Source organism: Coloeus monedula (genome assembly GCF_965178545.1).
Source record: "Coloeus monedula genome assembly, chromosome: 37".
Classification (NCBI taxonomy): Eukaryota; Metazoa; Chordata; class Aves; order Passeriformes; family Corvidae; genus Coloeus; species Coloeus monedula.
In genome coordinates, this window is record NC_138817.1 from 904306 (window position 1) to 927000 (window position 22695).

The 22695-nt window shown below is 54.8% G+C and overlaps 1 protein-coding gene across 2 annotated transcripts; it reads left to right on the forward strand.

The window, feature by feature from the left end:
- PPP4C (protein phosphatase 4 catalytic subunit) lies at positions 1-21633 on the forward strand. Of its 2 annotated transcripts, none has more exons than XM_082300175.1 (9): positions 1-363; positions 3825-3940; positions 9442-9493; positions 11059-11109; positions 12677-12778; positions 14122-14295; positions 15463-15589; positions 18308-18488; positions 21198-21633. In XM_082300175.1, exons 2-9 carry the CDS (start codon positions 3843-3845, stop codon positions 21325-21327), a joined length of 915 nt encoding a protein of 304 aa, XP_082156301.1. In that variant the 5' UTR covers positions 1-363; positions 3825-3842; the 3' UTR covers positions 21328-21633. The 2 variants fall into 2 exon arrangements, with proteins under 2 accessions (XP_082156301.1, XP_082156300.1); XM_082300174.1 differs by having other exon boundaries at positions 290-363; positions 18299-18488.
- The last annotated feature ends 1062 nt before the right edge of the window (positions 21634-22695 follow it).

Below are 22695 nucleotides of genomic sequence, written 5' to 3' on the forward strand. Positions count from 1 at the left end.
CCTCGGTTTGGGGCTCCCGGCTGTTTTTAGGGTCCCTTCTCACCCAAATTCGGAGTTTCTCGGCTGCTTTTGGGGCTCCCAGGGAGGTTCAGGTTCCTTTTTCACCCCAATTTTGGCGTCCCGGATCTTTTGGGGTCCCTTTTTTCCCCAAATTCTGCGATTTCGCCTCATTTTGGGTCCCTTGTCCCCTCAGCTTGGGGACTTTTTTCGCGCTCCGTTTCCAGGCCCGCCTTTATCGGGACTTTTTTCGCGCTTCCCGGGCGCCATTTTGGGACCCGCCCTCTTCCGGCCACTTCCGGTTCCCTCTGCTTCCTGGTGGGCGTGGCCGGAAGTGACGCAACGGAGGCGGCGGCGGGGCCGGCGGTGGGTCCGGGCTGGGATTTTGGGGCGATTTGGGGCGATTTTGGGTCATTTTGGGCCATTTGGGGCCGATTTGAGGCGTTCTCGGAGGTTTTGGGAGGGCTCTGTGGGCTCTCGGAGGGGTTTGGGGGGGGATTTGTGAGGTCCGCGGGGACCCTGAGCGCTCTGGGGGGAGGATTTGGGGGGTCCGGGCTGGGATTTTGGGGCCATTTTGGGGCATTTTGGGGCATTTGGGGGGGGATTGGAGCGTTCCGTGAGGGACTGGGGGGGATTTGGGGCATTTTGGGGCGATTTCGGTTAATTTGGGGAGGACTTGGGGGGTTTCTGAGGGGATTTGGGGGAATTTTGGGGGGTCCCGAGGGTTCCGTGAGGGATTTGGGGGGGTCTGGGAGGAAAATTGGGGCGATTTTGAGGGGATTTGGGGGATTTGGGTGGATTTTGGGGGGGATTTGGGTGGATTTGGGGGGTTTCTGCGGGGATTTGGGGGATTTTGGATGGATTTTGGGGACTTTTGGGGGGTTTTGGGGGATTTTAGGTGAATGTGGGGGGGATTTGGGGTGGATTTGGGGCATTTTGGGGGGATTTGGGGGGTCTGGGAAGGAATTGGGGGGCGGTTTGGGTGGATTTTGGGGAATTCTGAGGGGATTTGAGGGATTTTTGGGGGTCCTGAGGGTTCCCTGAGGGGATTTGGGGGGATTTTGGGGGGATTCAGGTGGATTTTGGGGAGATTTGGGTGGGATTTGGGGTGGATTTCGGTGGATTTGGGCGGTCTGGGAGGAAATTTGGGGGATTTGGGGCAATTTTGGGGGGATTTGAGGGAATTTGGGGGGGTCCGGGCTGGGATTTTGGGGCATTTTGGGGGGGAGGGGAGTGTTCCGTGAGGGATTTGGGGGGTCTGTGAGGGGATTTTTGGGGGTCCTGAGGGTTCCATGAGGGATTCAGGGGGGATTTGGGGGATTTTGGGGGGATTTGGGGGATTTTTGGGGGGATTTGGGTGGATTTGGGGGGGATTTGGGGGGGCCTGGGAGGGAATTTGGGGGGATTTGGGGGGGATTTGGAGCAATTTTGGGAGTTTCTGAGGGGACTTGGGGCGATTTTTGGGGGTCCTGAGGGTTCCGTGAGGGATTTGGGGAGGAGTTGGGGGCTCTGGGAGGGGATTTGGGGGATTTTGGGGGGATTTTGGAGGATTTGGGGGGGTCTGGGAGGGAATTTGGGGGATTTTGGGGGATTCTGAGGCGATTCGGGGAATTTTGGGGGGCCCTGAGGGTTCTGTGGGGGATTTTGGGGGGTCGGGGGGAGATTTTGGGGGGATTTTGGAGGGAATTGGGGGGATTCAGGTGGATTTAGGGGGGATTTGGGGCATTTTGGGGGGATCTGGGAGGGAATTTGGGGGTGTTGGGGAATTTTGGGGCATTTTGGGCAGATTTTGGGGGATTTGGGGGGTCTTTGAGGGAATTTGGGGGGTCCAGGCTGGGATTTTGGGCCAATTTTGGGGCATTTTGGGATGGATTGGAGCGTTCCGTGAGGGTCTGGGGGGGATTTGGGTGGATTTTGGGGGGTTTTGGGGCTCAGGGAGGGGATTTGGGGGCTTTTGGGGAGTTTTGGGGGGATTTTGGGGAGATTTGGGTGGATTTTGGGGGGGGTTGGGGGATTTCGGTGAATTTTGGGGCGATTTGGGTCATTTTGGGGGGATTTGGGTGAATTTGGGGGGTCTGGGAGGGAATTTGGGAGATTTTGGGGGGATTCAGGTGGATTTGGGGGGAATTTTGGGGGTTTCTGAGGGGATTTGGGGGCTCTCGAGGGTTCTCTGAGGGATTTTGGGGTGCCTGGGGGGGATTTTGGGGAGATTTTGGGGCGTTTTGGGGCTTCTGGGAGGGATTTGGGGGGTCCAGGGGGAATTTTGGGGAAGATTTTTGGGGGGGTCTGGAAAGTTTTGGGAGGGATTTGGGGGGTCCTGGGTGGTCGTGGAGGGGAAATTTGGGGGATTTGGGTGAATTTGGAGGGGATTTGGGTGGATTTTGGGGAGATTTGGGGCATTTTGGGGGGATTTCGGTGGATTTGGGGGGATCTGGGAGTGAATTTGGGGGATTTTGGGGCACTTTGGGCAGATTTTGGGGGGATTTTGGGAGATTTTGGGTGGATTTTGGGGAATTTTGTCAGGATTTTGGGGGGATTTTGAGTGATTTTGGGAGATTTTGGGTGGATTTGGGGGGATTTTGGGGGTCCCGCTGGTTCTGTGAGGGATTTGTGGGGTCCGGGGTTGAATTTTGGGTGATTTTGGCTGATTTTGGGGGAGTCTCGAGGGTTTTGGGGGGATTTTGGGGTTTCTTGGGGCTTTTTTGGGGGATTTTGGAGGATTTTGTCGGGATTTTGGGGGCTTTTTGTTGGGATTTTGGGGGGATTTGGGTTTTTTCAGGGCTTTTGGGGGGATTTTGAGGGGTCCCAGGGGGGATTTGGGGGGATTTTGTTGGGATTTTTGGGGGTTTTGGGGGGGATTTTTGGGTTTTGGGAGGATTTTGGGGGAACTTTGGGGGTTTTTGGGGGGATTTTGTTGGGATTTTTGAGTTTTTTTGGAATTTTGGGAAGGATTTTGGGGTTTTGGGGGGGATTTTGGGGTTTTTCGGGGGATTTTTGTTGGGATTTTGGGGGATTTTGGAAGATTTTGGGGTTTTTGGAGGAATTTTGAGTTTCTTTGGGGGATTTTCTTGAGGTTTTTAGGAGTTTTTTGGGATTTTAGGGTTATTTGGAGGTTTTGGGGGGAATTTTGGGGTTATTTGGGGGTTTTTTGGGAGGTTTTGGGGTGTTTTGGGAGGCTTTGGGGTTATTTTGGGGGGAATTTTGGGGTGATTTGGGGGATTTTTGGATTTTTGGGGAGGTTTTGGGTTTTTTCGGGGGAAAGTTTGGGTTTTTTGGGGGGGGTTTTGGGGGAAGTTTTGGGTTTATTTGAGGGATTTTTGGGGTTTTTTGGAGGGAATTTTGGGGTTTTGGGGGGATTTTGTTTTTTGGGGGAATTTTGGGGTTATTTGGGGGATTTGGGGTTTTTGGGGGGGAATTTTGGGGTTTTTTGGAGGGAATTTGGGGGTTTTTTGGAGAGGTTTTGGGGGGATTTTGGGGTTTTTTGTGTTTTTGGGGGTTTTTTGGAGGGCATTTTTGGGTTTGTTTGGGGCGATTTTGGGGATTTTTGGGGCGGATTTTGGGGTTTTGGGGGGGATTTGGGAGCCCCTGATGGATTTTGGGTGGTCCCGGGGAGTCTTTGAGGTTGGGGAGGGGCGACTTTGGGGTAATTAATGAGGCAATTAATTAATTAGGGGGTTAATTAATGCACCCACGAGGCTTTAACCCCCTTTTTCCCACCCCTTTTAATTGGAAATTGGGACTCAATTACCCCCGGGGCTCATTAATTACCCTCAAACTCCGCGGGGAGGAGGCAGATTGATTAACGAGGATCCTAATTAACTAATTAGGGGCTAATTAGCGCCGCCATGGGGGAGCTGAGCGACCTGGACCGGCAGATCGAGCAGCTGCGGCGCTGCGAGCTCATCAAGGAGAGCGAGGTCAAGGCCCTGTGCGCCAAGGCCCGGTAACGAGCCCCTAATGAACCCCTAATGAACCCCTAATGAACCCTGAATGAACCCCTAATTAACCCCTAATGAACCCCTAATGAACCCTGAATGGAGCCCTAATGGGGCCCTAATGAACCCCTAATGAACCCCTAATTAGCCCCTAATGAACCCCTAATGAACCCCTAATGAACCCTGAATGAACTCCTAGTGAACCCCTAATGAACCCTTAATGAGCCCCCAATTAACCCCTAATGAACCCCTAATGAACCCTGAATGAACTCCTAGTGAACCCCTAATGAACCCTTAATGAGCCCCCAATTAACCCCTAATGAACCCCTAATGAACCCTGAATGAACTCCTAGTGAACCCCTAATGAACCCCGAATGGAGCCCTAATGGGGCCCTAATGAACCCTTAATGAACTCCTAATGAACCCCTAATGAACCCCTAATGAATCCCTAATGAACTCTTAATGAACCCCTAATGAACTCCTAATGAACCCCTAATGAGCCCCTAATGGAACCCTAATGGAACCCTAATGGGGCCCTAATGAACCCTCAATGAACCCTTAATGAACCCTTAATTTACTCCTAATGAGTAAACTCCTTAATTTACTCCTAATGAGCCCCTAATGAATCCCTAATGAACCCTTAATGAACTCCTAATTAATCCCTAATGAACCCCTAACGAGCTCCTAATGGCTCCTAATGAACTCCTAATTAGCCCCTAATTTACCCCTAATGAGCCTCTAATGAACCCTCAATGAACCCCTAATGAACCCCTAATGAACCCTTAATGAACCCCTAATGAACCCCTAATTAGCCCCTAATTTACCCCTAATGAGCCTCTAATGAACCCTCAATGAACCCCTAATGAACCCCTAATGAACCCTTAATGAACCCCTAATGAACCCCTAATGAACCCCTAATTAGCCCCTAATGAACCCCAATGAACCCCTAATGAGCCTCTAATGAACCCTCAATGAACCCTTAATGAACCCCTAATGAACCCCTAATGAACCCCTAATTAGCCCCTAATGAACCCCAATGAACCCCTAATGAACCCCTAATGAACCCCTAATTAGCCCCTAATGAGCCCCTAATGAACCCTTAATGAACCCCTAATGAACTCCTAATGAACTCCGAATGAACCCTTAATGAACCCCTAATGAACCCCTAATGAACCCCTAATGAACCCTGAATGAACTCCTAGGGAACCCCTAATGAACCCTTAATGAGCCCCCAATTAACCCCTAATGAACCCCTAATGAACCCTGAATGAACTCCTAGTGAACCCCTAATGAACCCCGAATGGAGCCCTAATGGGGCCCTAATGAACCCTTAATGAACTCCTAATGAACCCCTAATGAGCCCCTAATGAATCCCTAATGAACCCTTAATGAACACCTAATTAGCCCTTAATGAACCCCTAATGAAATCCTAATGAACCCTTAATGAACCCCTAATGAACCCTTAATGAACCCCTAATAAACCCCTAATGAACCCCTAATTAGCCCCAAATGAACCCTTAATGAACTCCTAATGAACCCCTAATGAACCCTTAATGAACCCCAATGAACCCCTAATGAACCCCTAATGAACCCCAATGAACCCTTAATGAACCCCAATGAACCCCTAATGAACCTCTAATGAACCCCAATGAACCCTTAATGAACCCCAATGAACCCCTAATGAACCCCTAATGAACCCCTAATGAACTCCTAATGAACCCCTAATGAACCCTTAATGAACCCCTAATGAACCCTTAATGAACCCCAATGAACCCCTAATGAACCCCTAATGAACCCCTAATGAACCCTTAATGAACCCCTAATGAACCCTTAATGAACCCCAATGAACCCCTAATGAACCCCTAATGAACCCCTAATGAACCCTTAATGAACCCCTAATGAACCCCTAATGAACCCCTAATTAGCCCCTAATGAACCCCAATGAACCCCTAATGAACCCCTAATGAACCCCTAATTAGCCCCTAATGAACCCCTAATGAACCCTTAATGAACCCCTAATGAACTCCTAATGAACTCTGAATGAACCCTTAATGAACCCCTAATGAACCCCTAATGAACCCCTAATGAACTCCTAATCTACTCCTCGTGAACCCCTAATGAACCCCTAATGAACCCCTAATGAACCCCTAATGAACCGCTAATGAACCCTTAATGAACCCCTAATGAACCCCTAATGAACCCTTAATGAACCCCAATGAACCCCTAATGAACCCCAATGAACCCTTGATGAACCCCTAATGAACCCCTAATGAACCCTTAATGAACCCCAATGAACCCCTAATTTACCCCAATGAACCCTTGATGAACCCCTAATGAACCCCTAATGAACCCTTAATGAACCCCTAATGAACCCCTAATGAACCGCAATGAACTTTAATGAACTCCTAATGAACCCTTAATGAACCCCAGTGAACCCGTAATGAACCCTTAATGAACCCCAATGAACCCCTAATGAACCCCTAATGAACCCTTAATGAACCCCAATGAACCCCTAATGAACCCCTAATGAACCCTTAATGAACCCCTAATGAACCCCTAATGAACTCCTAATGAACCCTTAATGAACCCCTAATGAACCCCTAATGAACCCCTAATGAACCCCTAATGAACCCTTCATGAACCCCTAATGAACCCCTAATGAACCCTTCATGAACCCCTAATCAACCCCTAATGAACCCCTAATGAACCCCTAATGAACCCTTCATGAACCCCTAATGAACCCTTAATGAACCCCTAATGAACTCCTAATGAACCCCTAATGAACCCTTAATGAACCCTTAATGAACCCCTAATGAACCCCTAATGAACCCCTAATTTACCCCTAATCGACCCCTAATTGGCCCCTAATTTACCCTTCATTTACTCCTAATTTACCCCTAATGAACCCCTAGTTAACCCCTAATGAACCCTTAATTAACGCCTCATTAACGCCTGGTGGAGGCCTGGCTGCCCCAGGGGAGGGGGCGCTAATCGGGCGTTAATTGGGCATTAATTGGGCGCTAATTGGGCACTAATCGGGCGCTAATTGGGCGCTGATCGAGTGCAAGTTGGGCGCTAATTGGGCGTTTACTGGGTGCCAATCGGGCACTAATGGGGCGTTAATCGGGCACTGATTGGGCGCTAATTGGGCGTTAACTGGGCGCTGATTGGGTGCTGATTGGGCGCTAATCGGGCACTAATTGGGTGCTGATTGGGCACTAATCGGGTGCTAATTGGGCACTAATTGGGTGCTGATTGGGCGCTAATCGGGCACTAACTGGGTGCTGATTGGGCACTAATCGGGCGTTAATCGGGTGCTAATTGGGTGCTAATTGGGTGCTAATTGGGCACTAATCGGGCACTAATTGGGTGCTAATTGGGCGCTAATCGGGCACTAATCGGGTGCTGATTGGGCGCTAATCGGGCACTAATTGGGTGCTGATTGGGCACTAATTGGGCGCTAATTGAGCGCTAATTGGGCGTTTACTGGGTGCCAATCGGGCACTAAGCGGGCACTAATTGGGCGCTCATTGGGCGTTAATTGGGCGCTAATTGGCGTTAATTGGGCGCTAATTGGCGTCAATTGGGCGTTCATTGGGCGCTCATTGGGCGTTAATTGGGTGCTAATTGGCGTTCATTGGGCGTTCATTGGGCGTTAATTGGGCGCTCATTGGGCATTAATTGGGCGCTCATTGGGCGCTAATTGGCGTTTATTGAGCGTTAATTGGGCGTTCATTGGGCGCTATTTGCTCACTAATTGGGCGCTCATTGGGCGCTCATTGGGCGTTAATTGGGCGCTAATTGGCGTTAATTGGGCGCTAATTGGCGTCAATTGGGCGTTCATTGGGCGCTCATTGGGCGTTAATTGGGTGCTAATTGGCGTTCATTGGGCGTTCATTGGGCGTTAATTGGGTGCTATTTGGCGTTAATTGGGCGTTCATTGGGCGCTCATTGGGCATTAATTGGGCGCTCATTGGGCGCTAATTGGCGTTTATTGAGCGTTAATTGGGCGTTCATTGGGCGCTATTTGCTCACTAATTGGGCGCTCATTGGGCGTTAATTGGGCGCTCATTGGGCGTTAATTGGGCGCTAATTGGCGTTTATTGAGCGTTAATTGGGCGTTTATTGGGCGCTATTTGCTCACTAATTGGGCGCTCATTGGGCGCTCATTGGGCGTTAATTGGGCGTTAATTGGGCGCTAATTGGCGTTTATTGAGCGTTAATTGGGCGCTCATTGGGCGCTATTTTCTCACTAATTGGGCGCTAATTGGGCATTAATTGGGCGCTAATTGGCGTTTATTGAGCGTTAATTGGGCGCTCATTGGGCGCTAATTGGCGTTTATTGAGCGTTAATTGGGCGTTCATTGGGTGCTATTTGCTCACTAATTGGGCGCTCATTGGGCGTTAATTGGGCGCTCATTGGTGTTTATTGAGCGTTAATTGGGTGTTCATTGGGCGCTATTTGCTCACTAATTGGGCGCTAATTGGGCGCTCATTGGGCGCTAATTGGCGTTTATTGAGCGTTAATTGGGCGTTCATTGGGCGCTATTTGCTCACTAATTGGGCGTTAATTGGGCGCTAGTTGGGCACTAATTGGGCGCTAATTGCCGTTAATTGGGCGCTAATTGGCGTTTATTGAGCGTTAATTGGGCGTTCATTGGGCGCTATTTGCTCACTAATTGGGCGCTCATTGGGCGTTAATTGGGCGCTAATTGGGCGCTAATTGGCGTTTATTGAGCGTTAATTGGGCGTTCATTGGGCGCTATTTGCTCACTAATTGGGCGCTCATTGGGCGTTAATTGGGCGCTATTTGGGCGCTAATTGGCGTTTATTGAGCGTTAATTGGGCGTTCATTGGGCGCTATTTGCTCACTAATTGGGCGCTCATTGGGCGTTAATTGGGCATTAATTGGGCGCTCATTGGGCGTTAATTGGGCATTAATTGGGCGTTCATTGGGCATTAATTGGCGTTTATTGAGCGTTAATTGGGCGTTTATTGGGCGCTATTTGCTCACTAATTGGGCACTCATTGGGCGTTAATTGGGAGCTAATTGGGCGCTAATTGGCGTTTATTGAGCGTTAATTGGGCGTTCATTGGGCGCTATTTGCTCACTAATTGGGCGCTCATTGGGCGTTAATTGGGCATTAATTGGGCGCTCATTGGGCGTTAATTGGGCATTAATTGGGCGTTCATTGGGCATTAATTGGCGTTTATTGAGCGTTAATTGGGCGTTTATTGGGCGCTATTTGCTCACTAATTGGGCACTCATTGGGCGTTAATTGGGAGCTAATTGGGCGCTAATTGGCGTTTATTGAGCGTTAATTGGGCGTTCATTGGGCGCTATTTGCTCACTAATTGGGCGCTCATTGGGCGCTAATTGGGCGCTAATTGGGCGCTAATTGGCGTTTATTGAGCGTTAATTGGGCGTTCTTTGGGCGCTATTTGCTCACTAATTGGGCGCTCATTGAGCGCTAATTGGGCGCTAATTGCCGTTAATTGGGCTCTGCAGGGAGATTCTGGTGGAGGAGAGCAACGTGCAGAGGGTGGATTCGCCCGTCACCGTGAGCCCCACCGGGGATTTGGGGGATTTGGGGGGATTTTGGGGGGATTTTGGGGGGATTTTGGGGGATTTTGGGGAATTTCCGGGATCCTGGGAGGCTTTGGGGAAAAAATTTGGGGGGTTTGGGGTGGATTTGGGGAGTTCTGGGGGAATTTTTGAGCAAATTTTGGGGTTTTGGGGGGATTTGGGGGGGATTTTGGGGAAATTTTGGGGGATTTGGGGGTTTTTTAGGGAATTTGGGGGGGGTGCAGGAGGGTTTGGGGGAAAGTTTGGGGGCTTTGGGGTGGTTTTTGGGAGTTTTGGGGGAATTTTAGAGCAAATTTTGGGGTTTTGGGGGGGATTTGGGGAATTTTGGGGAATTCTGGGCATTTTGGGGAATTTTTTGGGAATTTCAGGGATCCTGGGAGGGTTTGGGGGAAATTTGAGTAGATTTGGGGTGGATTTGGGGAGTTTTGGGGGAATTTAGAGCAATTTTGGAGGAATTTGGGGGAGGATTTTGTGAGTTTTTGGGAAATTTTTGGGAATTTTTGGGGATTTTGGGGGAATTTCGGGGGTTCTGGGAGGGTTTGGGGGAAGCTTTGGGGAATTTGGGATGGATTTGGGGAGTTTTGGGGGAATTTGAGAGCAATTTTTGGGGAGAATTGGGAGATTTTGGGGAAATTTTTTGGGAGAATTTGGGGAAATTTATGGGAATTTTTTGGGAATTTTTTGAGAATTTTGGGGTGCAATTTTGGGGATTTTTTGGGAATTTTTTGGGACTTTTGGGGGTTCCTGGGAGGGTTTGGGGGAAAATTCGGGGGATTTGGGGTGGATTTGGGGACTTTTGGGGGAATTTTAGAGCAATTTTTTGGGGGGAATTGGGGGATTTTTGGGGGGGATTTTGGGAATATTTTTGGAATTTTTTTGGAATTTTTGGGCATTTTGGGGAATTTTTTGGGAATTTTGGAATTTTTGGGGAATTTCTGGGATCCTGGCAGGGTTTGGGGGAAGTTTTGGGGGAAATTGAGGCATTTGGGGGAATTTGAGAGCAATTTTTGGGGGGAATTGGGGAATTTTGGGGGGATTTTGGGAAAATTTTTGGGCATTTTGGGGATCCTGGGAGGGTTTGGGGGAAATTTTGGGGGGGTTGGGGTGGATTTGGGGAGTTTTGGGGGAATTTGAGAGCAATTTTTGGGGTTTTGGGGGGACTTTGGGGGGATTTTGGGGAGTTGGGATAATTTGGGTCATTTGGGATAATTTGGGGTGATTTGGGGTGGATTTGGGGGGATTTTGGGGTTAATTTGGGTTAGTTTGGTAAATTTAGGATAATTCGGGTGATTTTGGGTAGATTTGGGGGATTTGGGGATAATTTGGGTGGATTTGGGGGTGATTTTGGGGTATTTGGGGTGATTTGGGGTGATTCGGGGTCATTTTGGGGTGATTTTGGGTGGATTTTGGGCAATTTTGGGGTATTTTGGGTGATTTTGGGCGGTTCTGGGGTGGTTTGGGGGTATTTTGGGTGATTTTGGGTGATTTTGGGTCATTTTGGGGTGATTTTGGGTGATTTTGGGGTCTCTGCCCCCCCAGGTGTGCGGGGACATCCACGGGCAGTTCTACGACCTCAAGGAGCTCTTCCGGGTCAGTGACCCCGAGTGACCCCTGAGTGACCCCTGAGTGACCCTGAGTGACCCCCGAGTGACCCTGAGTGACCCCACAGTGACCACTGAGTGACCTCTGAGTGACCCCACAGTGACCCCTGAGTGATCTCTGAGTGACCCCTGAGTGACCCCGAGTGACCCCCGAGTGACCCTGAGTGACCCCTGAGTGACCCCGAGTGACCCCGAGTGACCCCCGAGTGACCCCTGAGTGACCCCGAGTGACCCCTGAGTGACCTCTGAGTGACCCCTGAGTGACCCCTGAGTGACCCTGAGTGACCCTGAGTGACCCCTGAGTGACCCCGAGTGACCCCTGAGTGACCCCTGAGTGACCCCTGAGTGACCCCGAGTGATCCCTGAGTGACCCCTGAGTGACCCCGAGTGATCCCTGAGTGACCCCTGAGTGACCCCCGAGTGACCCCGAGTGACCCCACAGTGACCCCTGAGTGACCTCTGAGTGACCCCTGAGTGACCCGAGTGACCCCTGAGTGACCCCGGAGTGACCCCTGAGTGACCTCTGAGTGACCCCTGAGTGATCCTGAGTGACCCCGAGTGACTCCCGAGTGACCCCCGAGTGACCCTGAGTGACCCCGGAGTGACCTCTGAGTGACCCCCGAGTGACCCCTGAGTGACCCCTGAGTGACCTCTGAGTGACCCCGAGTGACTCCTGAGTGACCCTGAGTGACCCCCGAGTGACCCCTGAGTGACCTCTGAGTGACCCTGAATGACCCCCGAGTGACCCTGAGTGACCCCAAGTGACCTTGGGCTGTTTTGGGGAGGTTCCGATGGATTTTGGGGCTTTTCCGTTGATTTTGGGGCTGATTTTGTCAATTTTGGGGTGAATTTTGGGGCTTTTTGGGGCTGGGCCCTCACCTGGCCCTGCCCCAAGCACCTGGGACCCACCTGAGCCCCTTTTTTGGGGCTTTCTGGCTCATTTTGGGCTCATTTTTGGGTTCCTCTGGCAGGCAGCTGGGCCCTCACCTGAGCCCCTTTTTTGGGGTATTTTAGGTCATTTTTGGGTCATTTTTGGCTCCTTCTGGGGTTTCTTAGGCTCCCCTGTCCCTCACCTGTGCACAGGTGAGTGAGTGCTCCCCTGAGCACCTGGGACTCACCTGAGCCCCTTTTTTGGGGTGTCTTTGGCCATTTTTGGCTCATTTTGGGCTCATTTTTGGGTTCCTCTGGCAGGCAGCTGGGACTCACCTGAGCCCCTTTTTTGGGGCTTTTTAGGTCATTTTTGGCTCATTTTTGGGTTCCTTTTGGGGTTTTTGAGGCTCCCCTGGCCCTCACCTGTGCACAGGCAGCTGGGCCCTCACCTGAGCACTCCAGGACCCACCTGAGCCCCTTTTTTGGGGTATTTTAGGTCCTTTTGGGTCTTTTTTGGGTTCTTTTGGGGTTTTTGAGGCTCCCTTGTCCCTCACCTGTGCACAGGTAGCTGAGCCCTCACCTGAGCCTCTTTTTTGGGGTGTTTTAGGTCCTTTTGGGTCCTTTTTGGGTCCTTTTGGGGTTTTTGAGGCTCCCCTGTCCCTCACCTGTCCCTCCCCTGTCCCCAGGTGGGCGGGGACGTCCCTGAGACCAATTACCTGTTCATGGGCGACTTCGTCGACCGCGGCTTCTACAGCGTGGAGACCTTCCTGCTGCTGCTGGCGCTGAAGGTGAGCGACACAGCTGGGCACAGCTGGGCACACCTGGGCACACCTGGGATACACCTGGGCACAGCTGGGCACAGCTGGGCACACCTGGGGCACACCTGGGCACACCTGGGATACACCTGGGCACACCTGGGATACACCTGGGCACACCTGGGATATACCTGGGCACACCTGGGATATACCTGGGCACAGCTGGGATACAGCTGGGATATGCCTGGGCACACCTGGGACACACCTGGGCACAGCTGGGCACACCTGGGCACAGCTGGGATACACCTGGGATACACCTGGGATACACCTGGGCACACCTGGGATACACCTGGGCACACCTGGGCACAGCTGGGCACACCTGGGATACACCTGGGCACACCTGGGCACAGCTGGGATACACCTGGGATACACCTGGGACACACCTGGGCACACCTGGGCACACCTGGGACACACCTGGGCATACCTGGGACACACCTGGGCACAGCTGGGCACACCTGGGATACACCTGGGCACACCTGGGATACACCTGGGCACACCTGGGCACACCTGGGCACAGCTGGGCACACCTGGGATACACCTGGGCACACCTGGGCACAGCTGGGATACACCTGGGCACACCTGGGATACACCTGGGCACACCTGGGCACAGCTGGGCACACCTGGGATACACCTGGGCACACCTGGGCACACCTGGGATACACCTGGGCACACCTGGGGGCACCTGGGCACACCTGGGCACACCTGGGCTACACCTGGGCTACACCTGGGCACACCTGGGCACAGCTGGGCATAGCTGGACAGGTGAGGGACAGGTGGGACAGCATGGAGACCTTTCTGCTCCATCTGGCACAACAGGTGTGCCCAGGTGTGCCCCAGGTGTGCCCAGGTGTGCCCAGGTGTGCCCAGGTGAGCTCAGGTGTGCCCAGGTGAGAGGTCACACCCTCAGTGGGCCGCATCCCTGGCTCCCCTGCCCTGCCCAGGTGTGCCACACCCTGCTTTAGTGCCACCCTGGGCCTGTCCCCGTGCCCAGGTGTGCCCCAGCTGTGCGCCAGCTGTGCGCCAGCTGTGCCCCAGCCTCACCTGTGTGACCCTGTGGGCGCGTCACTGCCCTCAGCTCACCTGCCCAGGTGTGCCCAGTGTGCCAGGTGTCTCCAAGCCCATTTTAGTGCCACCCTGGGCCTGTCCCCGTGCCCAGGTGTGACCCAGGTGTGACCCAGGTGGGCCTCACCTGTGCCCAGGGCAGATCATGTAGGTGCACGGGCACACCTGGCACACCTGGCACAGGTGGCACAGGTGGCTGTGTGGGTGTGTCCCGGTGCCCAGGTGTGAGCCAGGTGTGTGTGCCCTGTGCCCAGGTGCGGTACCCGGACCGGATCACGCTGATCCGGGGGAACCACGAGTCCCGGCAGATCACGCAGGTCTACGGCTTCTACGACGAGTGCCTGCGCAAGTACGGCTCGGTCACCGTGTGGCGCTACTGCACCGAGATCTTCGACTACCTGAGCCTGTCCGCCATCATCGACGGCAAGGTGGGCACCTCGGGGGGCACGGCGGGCACCTGGGGGCACCTGGGGCACCTGGGATACACCTGGGCGCACCTGGGGTACAGTTGGGGGCACCTGGGGGACACCTGGGGGTATCTGGGGACACTTGGGCGGCACCTGGGACACACCTGGGAGCACCCGGGGTACAGCTGGGGTAGAAGTGGGGCACACCTGGGCACACCTGGGGGTACCTGGGGGAGTGTGGGGAGTTGTGGATGCACCTGGGGGTATCTGGGATAGACTTGGGGGCACACCTGGGATACACCTGGGGGCACCTGGGGGCATCTGGGCACACCTGGGCACATCTGGGGGCACCTGGGGGCACCTGAGATATAGCTGGGGGCAGCTGGGCACATCTGGGATACACCTGGAGGCACCTGGGCACACCTGGGGGCACCTGGGGGCACCTGGGACACACCTGGGGCACACCTGGGCACACCTGGGGCACACCTGGGCACACCTGGGCACACCTGGGGCACACCTGGACACACCTGGGCACACCTGGGACACACCTGGGGCACACCTGGGCACACCTGGGGGCATCTGGGGCACACCTGGGGGCACCTGGGGCACACCTGGGGGCACCTGGGGGCACCTGGGACACACCTGGGGGCACCTGGACACACCTGGGGGCACCTGGACATACCTGGGGCACACCTGGGCACACCTGGGGCACACCTGGGCACACCTGGGCACACCTGGGGCAGGTGGCGGGGGTGGCACACCAGGGGCACCCCCAAGGTCCCCAAGGTCCCCAGATCTTCGGTGCCCCCGGAGGAGTCTCCTCGTCCACACAGACCCCGATGTCCCCAAATATCCCCCAGTGATCCCAGTGTCCCTAAATGTCCCCCAGTGTCCCCAAATATCCCCCAGTGTCCCCAGTCACCCCAAATGTCCCCAATGACCCAAACCACTCCCAGTGTCCCCAGATGTCCCCCACTGATCCCAATGTCCCCAATCGCCCCCAGTGTCCCCCCTGCCCCTCTGTCCCTCTGTCCCTCTGCCCCTCTGTCCCTCTGTCCCCTCTGTCCCTCTGCCCCTCTGTCCCTCTGTCCCTCTGTCTGTCTGTCCCCTGACATCCCCTGTGTCCCTCTGTCTCTCTGTCCCTCTGTCCGTCTGTCCCCTGACGTCCCTCTGTCCGTCTGTCCCCAGATCTTCTGCGTGCACGGCGGCCTCTCTCCGTCCATCCAGACCCTGGACCAGATCCGCACCATCGACCGCAAGCAGGAGGTGCCGCACGACGGCCCCATGTGCGACCTGCTCTGGTCCGACCCCGAGGGTACGGCCGGGACCCCAAAAACCCCGGGTTCTGCCCCAAAACTCGCTGAGACGGCCCCAAAAGCAGCGAGAACGCCCCAAAATCCATCGAGATCCAGCCCAAAACTGCCCAAATTCGGCATTTTTGGGGTTTGAGGACAGGGCAGGGACAGGGGAGGGTTGGACACACCCAGCCTCAAAAAACCCCGGAATTTGGCCCCAGAATTCATTGAAACAGCCCAAAAATCAACAAAATGACCCCAAAATCCATCGAGATCCAGCCCAAAACTGCCCAAATTCAGAATTTTGGGGTTCTGGGGACAGGGGAGGGACAGGGTTAAAAAAACCCCCAAAAACCCCCGGGTTCTGCCCCAAAACTCACTGAGACGGCCCCAAAGCAGCGAGAACGCCCCAAAATCCATCGAGATCCAGCCCAAAACTGCCCAAATTCAGAATTTTGGGGTTCTGGGGGACAGGGGAGGGCCAAGTCCAAAAAACCCCAAACCCCCAAAATTTGGCCCCAAAACTCACTGAGACGGCCCCAAATGCAACGAGAATGCCCCAAAATCCATCAAAATCCAGCCCAAAACTGCCCAAATTCGACATTTTTGGGGTTTGAGGACAGGGCAGGGACAGGGGAGGGTTGGACACACCCAGCCTCAAAAAACCCCGGAATTTGGCCCCAGAATTCATTGAAACAGCCCAAAAATCAACAAAATGACCCCAAAATCCATCGAGATCCAGCCCAAAACTGCCCAAATTCAGAATTTTGGGGTTCTGGGGGACAGGGGAGGGCCAAGTCCAAAAAACCCAAAACCCCCAAAATTTGGCCCCAAAACTCACTGAGACGGCCCCAAATGCAACGAGAATGCCCCAAAATCCATCAAAATCCAGCCCAAAACTGCCCAAATTCGGCACTTTGGGGTTTGGGGATGGGGGAGGGACAGAGCAAAAAAAACCCCAAAAAACCCCTGGGTTCTGCCCCAAAACTCGCTGAGACGGCCCCAAAAGCAGCGAGAACGCCCCAAAATCCATCGAGATCCAGCCCAAAACTGCCCAAATTCGGCATTTTGGGGTTTGGGGATGGGGGAGGGACAGAGCAAAAAACCCCAAAAACCCCCAAAATTGGGCCCCAAAGTTCACTGAAACGGCCCCAAAAGCAACGAGAATGCCCCAAAATCCATCGAGATCCTCCCCAAAACTGCCCAAATTCGGCATTTTTGGGGTTCTGAGGGACAAGGGAGGGACAGAGCAAAAAAACCTCCCAAAATCCCCCAAAACCCCAAAATTTTGCCCCCAAATTCCCTGAAATGGCCCAAAAATCAACGAAATGACCCCAAAATCCATCGAATTCCATCCCAAAACTCCTCAAATTCTGCATTTTTGGGGTTCTGGGGACAGGGGAGAGACGGGGCAAAAAAACCCCTAAAATCTGCAAAATCCGCAAAATTTTGCCCCAAATGCCACAGAATCGCCCCAAAAATCAACGAAGTGACCCCAAAATCCATCAAAATCCACCTGAAACTGCCCAAATTTGGCATTTCGGGGTTGTGGGGTACAGGGGAGGGACAGGGTAAAAAAACCCCAAAAAACCCCAAAATTTGACCCCAAATGCCACAAAATTGCCCCAAAAATCAACGAAGTGACCCCAAAATCCATCAAAATCCACCCGAAACTGCCCAAATTTGGCATTTTTGGGGTTTTGGGGGACAGGTGAGGGACAGGTGCGGGTTGGACATTCCCAGACCCCCCAGAAACGCTCCTGAAAGGATCGAAAAAAACCCCAAAATTGGACCCCAAACTTGACGGAAATGCCTCAAAAAACCCCCATTAATTGGGTCCCAAAAATCACCTGGCCCTCACCTGGCCCAGGTGTGTCCCTCACCTGTCCCTCACCTGTCCCTCACCTGTCCCTCACCTGTCCTCACCTGTCCTCACCTGTCCCCACCTGTCCCCACCTGTCCCTCACCTGTCCCTCACCTGTCCCAGGTGTCCCTCACCTGTCCCTCACCTGTCCCTCACCTGTCCCTCACCTGTCCCTCACCTGTCCCCACCTGTCCCTCACCTGTCCCCACCTGTCCCCACCTGTCCTCACCTGTCCCCACCTGTCCCTCACCTGTCCCTCACCTGTCCCTCACCTGTCCCCACCTGTCCCTCACCTGTCCCCCACCTGTCCCTCACCTGTCCCTCACCTGTCCCCACCTGTCCTCACCTGTCCCACCTGTCCCTCACCTGTCCCCACCTGTCCTCACCTGTCCCTCACCTGTCCCCACCTGTCCTCACCTGTCCCCACCTGTCCTCACCTGTCCCACCTGTCCCCACCTGTCCCTCACCTGTCCCTCACCTGTCCTCACCTGTCCTCACCTGTCCCTCACCTGTCCCTCACCTGTCCTCACCTGTCCCTCACCTGTCCCTCACCTGTCCCCACCTGTCCCTCACCTGTCCCTCACCTGTCCCTCACCTGTCCCCACCTGTCCCTCACCTGTCCTCACCTGTCCCTCACCTGTCCCTCACCTGTCCTCACCTGTCCCTCACCTGTCCCTCACCTGTCTCACCTGTCCCTCACCTGTCCCCACCTGTCCCTCACCTGTCCCCACCTGTCCCTCACCTGTCCCTCACCTGTCCCTCACCTGTCCCCACCTGTCCCCACCTGTCCCTCACCTGTCCCTCACCTGTCCCAGGTGTGTCTCACCTGTCCTCACCTGTCCCTCACCTGTCTCTCACCTGTCAGACACCACAGGTTGGGGTGTGTCGCCCCGCGGTGCCGGGTACCTCTTTGGCTCGGACGTGGTTGCCCAGTTCAACGCGGCCAACGAGGTGTCCATGATCTGCCGCGCCCACCAGCTCGTCATGGAGGGCTACAAGTGGCACTTCGGCGAGACCGTGCTCACCGTCTGGTCGGCGCCTAATTACTGCTACCGGTATGCTAATGAGATGCTGATGAGATGCTGATGAGGCGCTAATGAGAGGGTAATAGGGTGGGGGTTGAATGGGGCGCGAATGGGGCTCAGGTGTCACAACTGCTGCAAGTGGCACCTCGGGGAGCCCGTGCTCGGTGCGTGGTTGGAGCCCATTTAGTGCTGTCAGTATGCTAATGAGATGCTAATGAGATGGCAATGAGGGGGGAATTAGGTGGGAGTTAATTGGGTGGGAGTTGAATGGGGGACAGGTGTCACACCTGGGTGGGAGGGGCACAGGTGGCACCTTGGGGAGCCCGTGCTCGGTGCGTGGTTGGAGCCCATTTACTGCTGTCGGTATGCTAATGAGATGCTAATGAGCTGCTAATAAGAGGGGATTTGGGTGGGGATTGAATGGGAGACAGGTGTCACACCTGGGCGGGAGGGGCACAGGTGGCACCTCGGGGAGCCCGTGCTCAGTGTGTGGTTGGAGCCCATTTACTGCTGTCGGTATGCTAATGAGATGCTAATGAGAGGGGAATTAGGTGGGAGTTATATGGGGTACAAATGGGGGACAGGTGTCACACCTGCTGCAAGTGGCACCTCAACGAGGCCGTGCTCAGCGTGCGGTCAGCGCCTAATTATTGCTGCTGGTATGTTAATGAGATGCTAATGAGGTGCAAATGAGGCGCTAATGAGAGGGGGGTTGGGTGGGGGTTAAATGGGATGCAAATGGGGCTCAGGTGTCACACCTGGACGGGAGGGGCACAGGTGGCACCTTGGGGAGCCCGTGCTCGGTGCGTGGTTGGAGCCTAATTACTGCTGTCGGTATGCTAATGAGATGCAAATGAGATGCTAATAAGAGGGGATTTGGGTGGGGATTGAATGGGGGACAGGTGTCAGACCCAGGCAGGAGGGGCACAGGTGGCACCTCAGCGAGACCGTGCTCGGCGTGTGGTTGGCACCTAATTACTGCTGCTGGTATGCTAATGAGATGCTAATGAGGGGGGGAATTAGGTGGGAGTTAATTGGGTGGGTGTTGAATGGGGCTCAGATGTCACACCTGGGTGGGAGGGGCACAGGTGGCACCTCGGGGAGACCGTGCTCGGTGTGTGGTTGGCACCTAATTACTGCTGTCGGTATGCTAATGAGATGCTAATGAGATGCTAATGAGGCGCTAATGAGAGGGTAATTGGGTGGGGGTTGAATGGGGCGCCAATGGGGCACAGGTATCACACCTGCTGCAAGTGGCACCTCGGGGAGCCCGTGCTCAGTGCGTGGTTGGAGCCTAATTACTGCTGTCGGTATGCTAATGAGATGCTAATGAGGGGGTGATTCGGTGGGAGTTAATTGGGTGGGGGTTGAATAGAGAACAGGTGTCACACCTGGCTGGGAGGGGCACCTCGGGGAGACCGTGCTCGGTGTGTGGGCAGCGCCTAATTACTGCTGCTGGTATGCTAATGAGATGCTAATGAGGGGGGAATTAGGTGGGAGTTAATTGGGTGGGAGTTGAATGGGGGACAGGTGTCACACCTGGCTGGGAGGGGCACAGGTGGCTCCTCAGGGAGGCCGTGCTCAGCATGTGGTTGGCACCTAATTACTGCTGCTGGTATGCTAATGAGATGCTAATGAGGTGGTAATGAGGGGGGAATTTGAGGGTAATTGTGTGGGGGTTGAATGAGGCTCAGGTGTCACACCTGCTGCAAGTGGCACCTCGGGGAGACCGTGCTCGGTGTGTGGTTGGCGCCTAATTACTGCTGCCGGTATGCTAATGAGATGCTAATGAGTCATGAGTGACGGTGGGGAGGGATTGGGCTGGGGGGTCTCAGGTGGGGCTGGGGGCTCCAGGTGAGCCGGGCAGGTGAGAACGTGCCCAAACCGCGTTTAAAACATGCAAATTCGACTTCTAACATGCAAATGAGATGCAAATGAGATGCAAATGTGGGGTGAGACAGGGAGGGGATTGGGCTGGGGGCACTCAGGTGGGGCTGGGGAAGATTTGGGGCCTCCAGGTGAGCGGGGCAGGTGAGAGTAGGCAACCCCCCCCCACTAAGTGCATATAATGAGATGCAAATGAGATGCAAATGAGATGCAAAGGTGAGTTGAGAGGGGGAGGGGATTGGGCTGGGGGGTCTCAGGTAGGGCTGGGGGCTCCAGGTGAGCCGGGCAGGTGAGAACGTGCTCAAAATGGGTACATGTTATGCAAATGAGATGCAAATAAGAGCCTTAAGCATGCAAATGAGATGCAAATGTGGGCTGGGCTAGGGAGGGGATTGGGCTGGAGGGACACAGGTGGGTCTGGGGAAGATTTGGGGCCTCCAGGTGAGCGGGGCAGGTGAGAACGTGCTGAAACCGCATTTAAAACATGCAAATTAGAGCCTTAGGCATTTAATGAGACGCAAATGAGATGCAAATATGGGGTGAGACACGGAGGGGATTGGGCTGGGGGGTCTCAGGTGGGGCTGGGGGTTCCAGGTGAGCCGGGCAGGTGAGAGCGTGGTGAAACAGCATTTAAAACATGCAAAATAAGAGATTTTAACATGCAAATGAGATGCAAATGTGGGCTGAGACACAGAGGGGATCAGGCTGGGGGGTCTCAGGTGGGGCTGGGGCCTCCAGGTGAGCCGGGCAGGTGAGAACATGCTGAAACCGCATTTAAAGCATGCAAATTAGAGCCTTAAGCATGCAAATGAGATGCAAATGAGATGCAAACGAGCTGCTGCGGTGCGGCAGGTGCGGGAACGTGGCGGCCATCTTGGAGCTGGACGAGCACCTGCAGAAGGAGTTCATCATCTTCGAGGCGGCGCCGCAGGAGACGCGCGGCATCCCCGCCAAGAAACCCGTGGCGGATTACTTCCTGTGACCCGCGGGCACCTGGGCACACCTGGGCACACCTGGGATACACCTGGGCACACCTGGGCACACCTGGGAGTACCTGGGCACACCTGGGATACACCTGGGCACACCTGGGATACACCTGGGCACACCTGGGCACACCTGGGCACACCTGGGATACACCTGGGCACACCTGGGGGCACCTGGGCACACCTGGGATACACCTGGGCACACCTGGGGGCACCTGGGAGTACCTGGGCACACCTGGGAGTACCTGGGCACACCTGGGTGTACCTGGGCACACCTGGGCACACCTGGGGGTACACCTGGGCACACCTGGGATACACCTGGGGGTACACCTGGGCACACCTGGGATACACCTGGGGGTACACCTGGGCACACCTGGGAGTACCTGGGCACACCTGGGAGTACCTGGGACACATCTGGGATAGACCTGGGCACACCTGGGGGCTTCTGGGGATACCTGGGATAAATCTGGGCACACCTGGGCACCTCCGAGGTCACCTGAGATAGACCTGGGGGTACCTGGGCACACCTGGGAGCTCCTGGGGGTCACCTGAGCTCACCCTGGGGCCACCTGGGCACACCTGGGCACACCTGGGGGTACCAGGGGCACACCTGGGCACACCTGGGGCACACCTGGGGGTACCAGGGGCACACCTGGGCACACCTGGGGCACACCTGGGGGTACCAGGGGCACACCTGGGGCACACCTGGGGGTACCAGGGACACACCTGGGCACACCTGGGCACACCTGGGGTACACCTGGGACATGGACGAGGCCGGGTGACCCCTCGATGACCCCTTGGTGACCTCTCCGTGACCTTTGGGGGGTGACCCCTCGGTGACCCCTCGGTGCCTTTTGAGGACCCCACTGCCCTGAGGTGACCCCAGGTGACCCTGGGGTGACCCCGCTGACCCCTGGGGCCGCCCGTGACCTTTGGGGGCCCTCCCCCGCCCCCGGCTGGGTCCCCTCACCTCCCCCCCCCCCCCCCCCCGCGCGTGCGTTTTGGGGCGAAAACGGGGAAATTTGGGGTTTTTTTGTGTTTCTGCCCCGTTTTGGCTCCGTTTGGATAAAAAAAAGTTCAAAAATCGCCCAAAAATTTGTCCGAATTTTCGGGAAAGGGGGGGCAGGGGGAGGTGGGGGATGGGCAAAGGGCCAATCCCGGCAGCCTCAGCGGCACGGCCAAGATGGCGGCGCGCAGGGTCCCACGTGGGCGAGGGGTCAAGATGGCGGCGCCCTCACCGGAAGCAGCGGCGCGGACCGGAAGTGGAGGTGCGTCGGTGACGTTCTGCAATGGCCACGCCCCCTTGCTTAAGCCACGCCCACAAAAGGGGCGTGACCAACCAAGGGTCTCCCCCCCACCCTCCCGCC

Excerpts from the sequence above, each read along its gene's own strand:
- PPP4C (XM_082300174.1), top strand. The coding sequence starts at position 3,843 with ATGGGGGAGCTGAGCGACCTGGACCGGCAGATCGAGCAGCTGCGGCGC. Across the intron at positions 11,110-12,676 it reads ACCTCAAGGAGCTCTTCCGG|GTGGGCGGGGACGTCCCTGA; the intron begins GTCAGTGACCCC and ends CCCTGTCCCCAG. Across the intron at positions 18,489-21,197 it reads GCGCCTAATTACTGCTACCG|GTGCGGGAACGTGGCGGCCA; the intron begins GTATGCTAATGA and ends GCGGTGCGGCAG.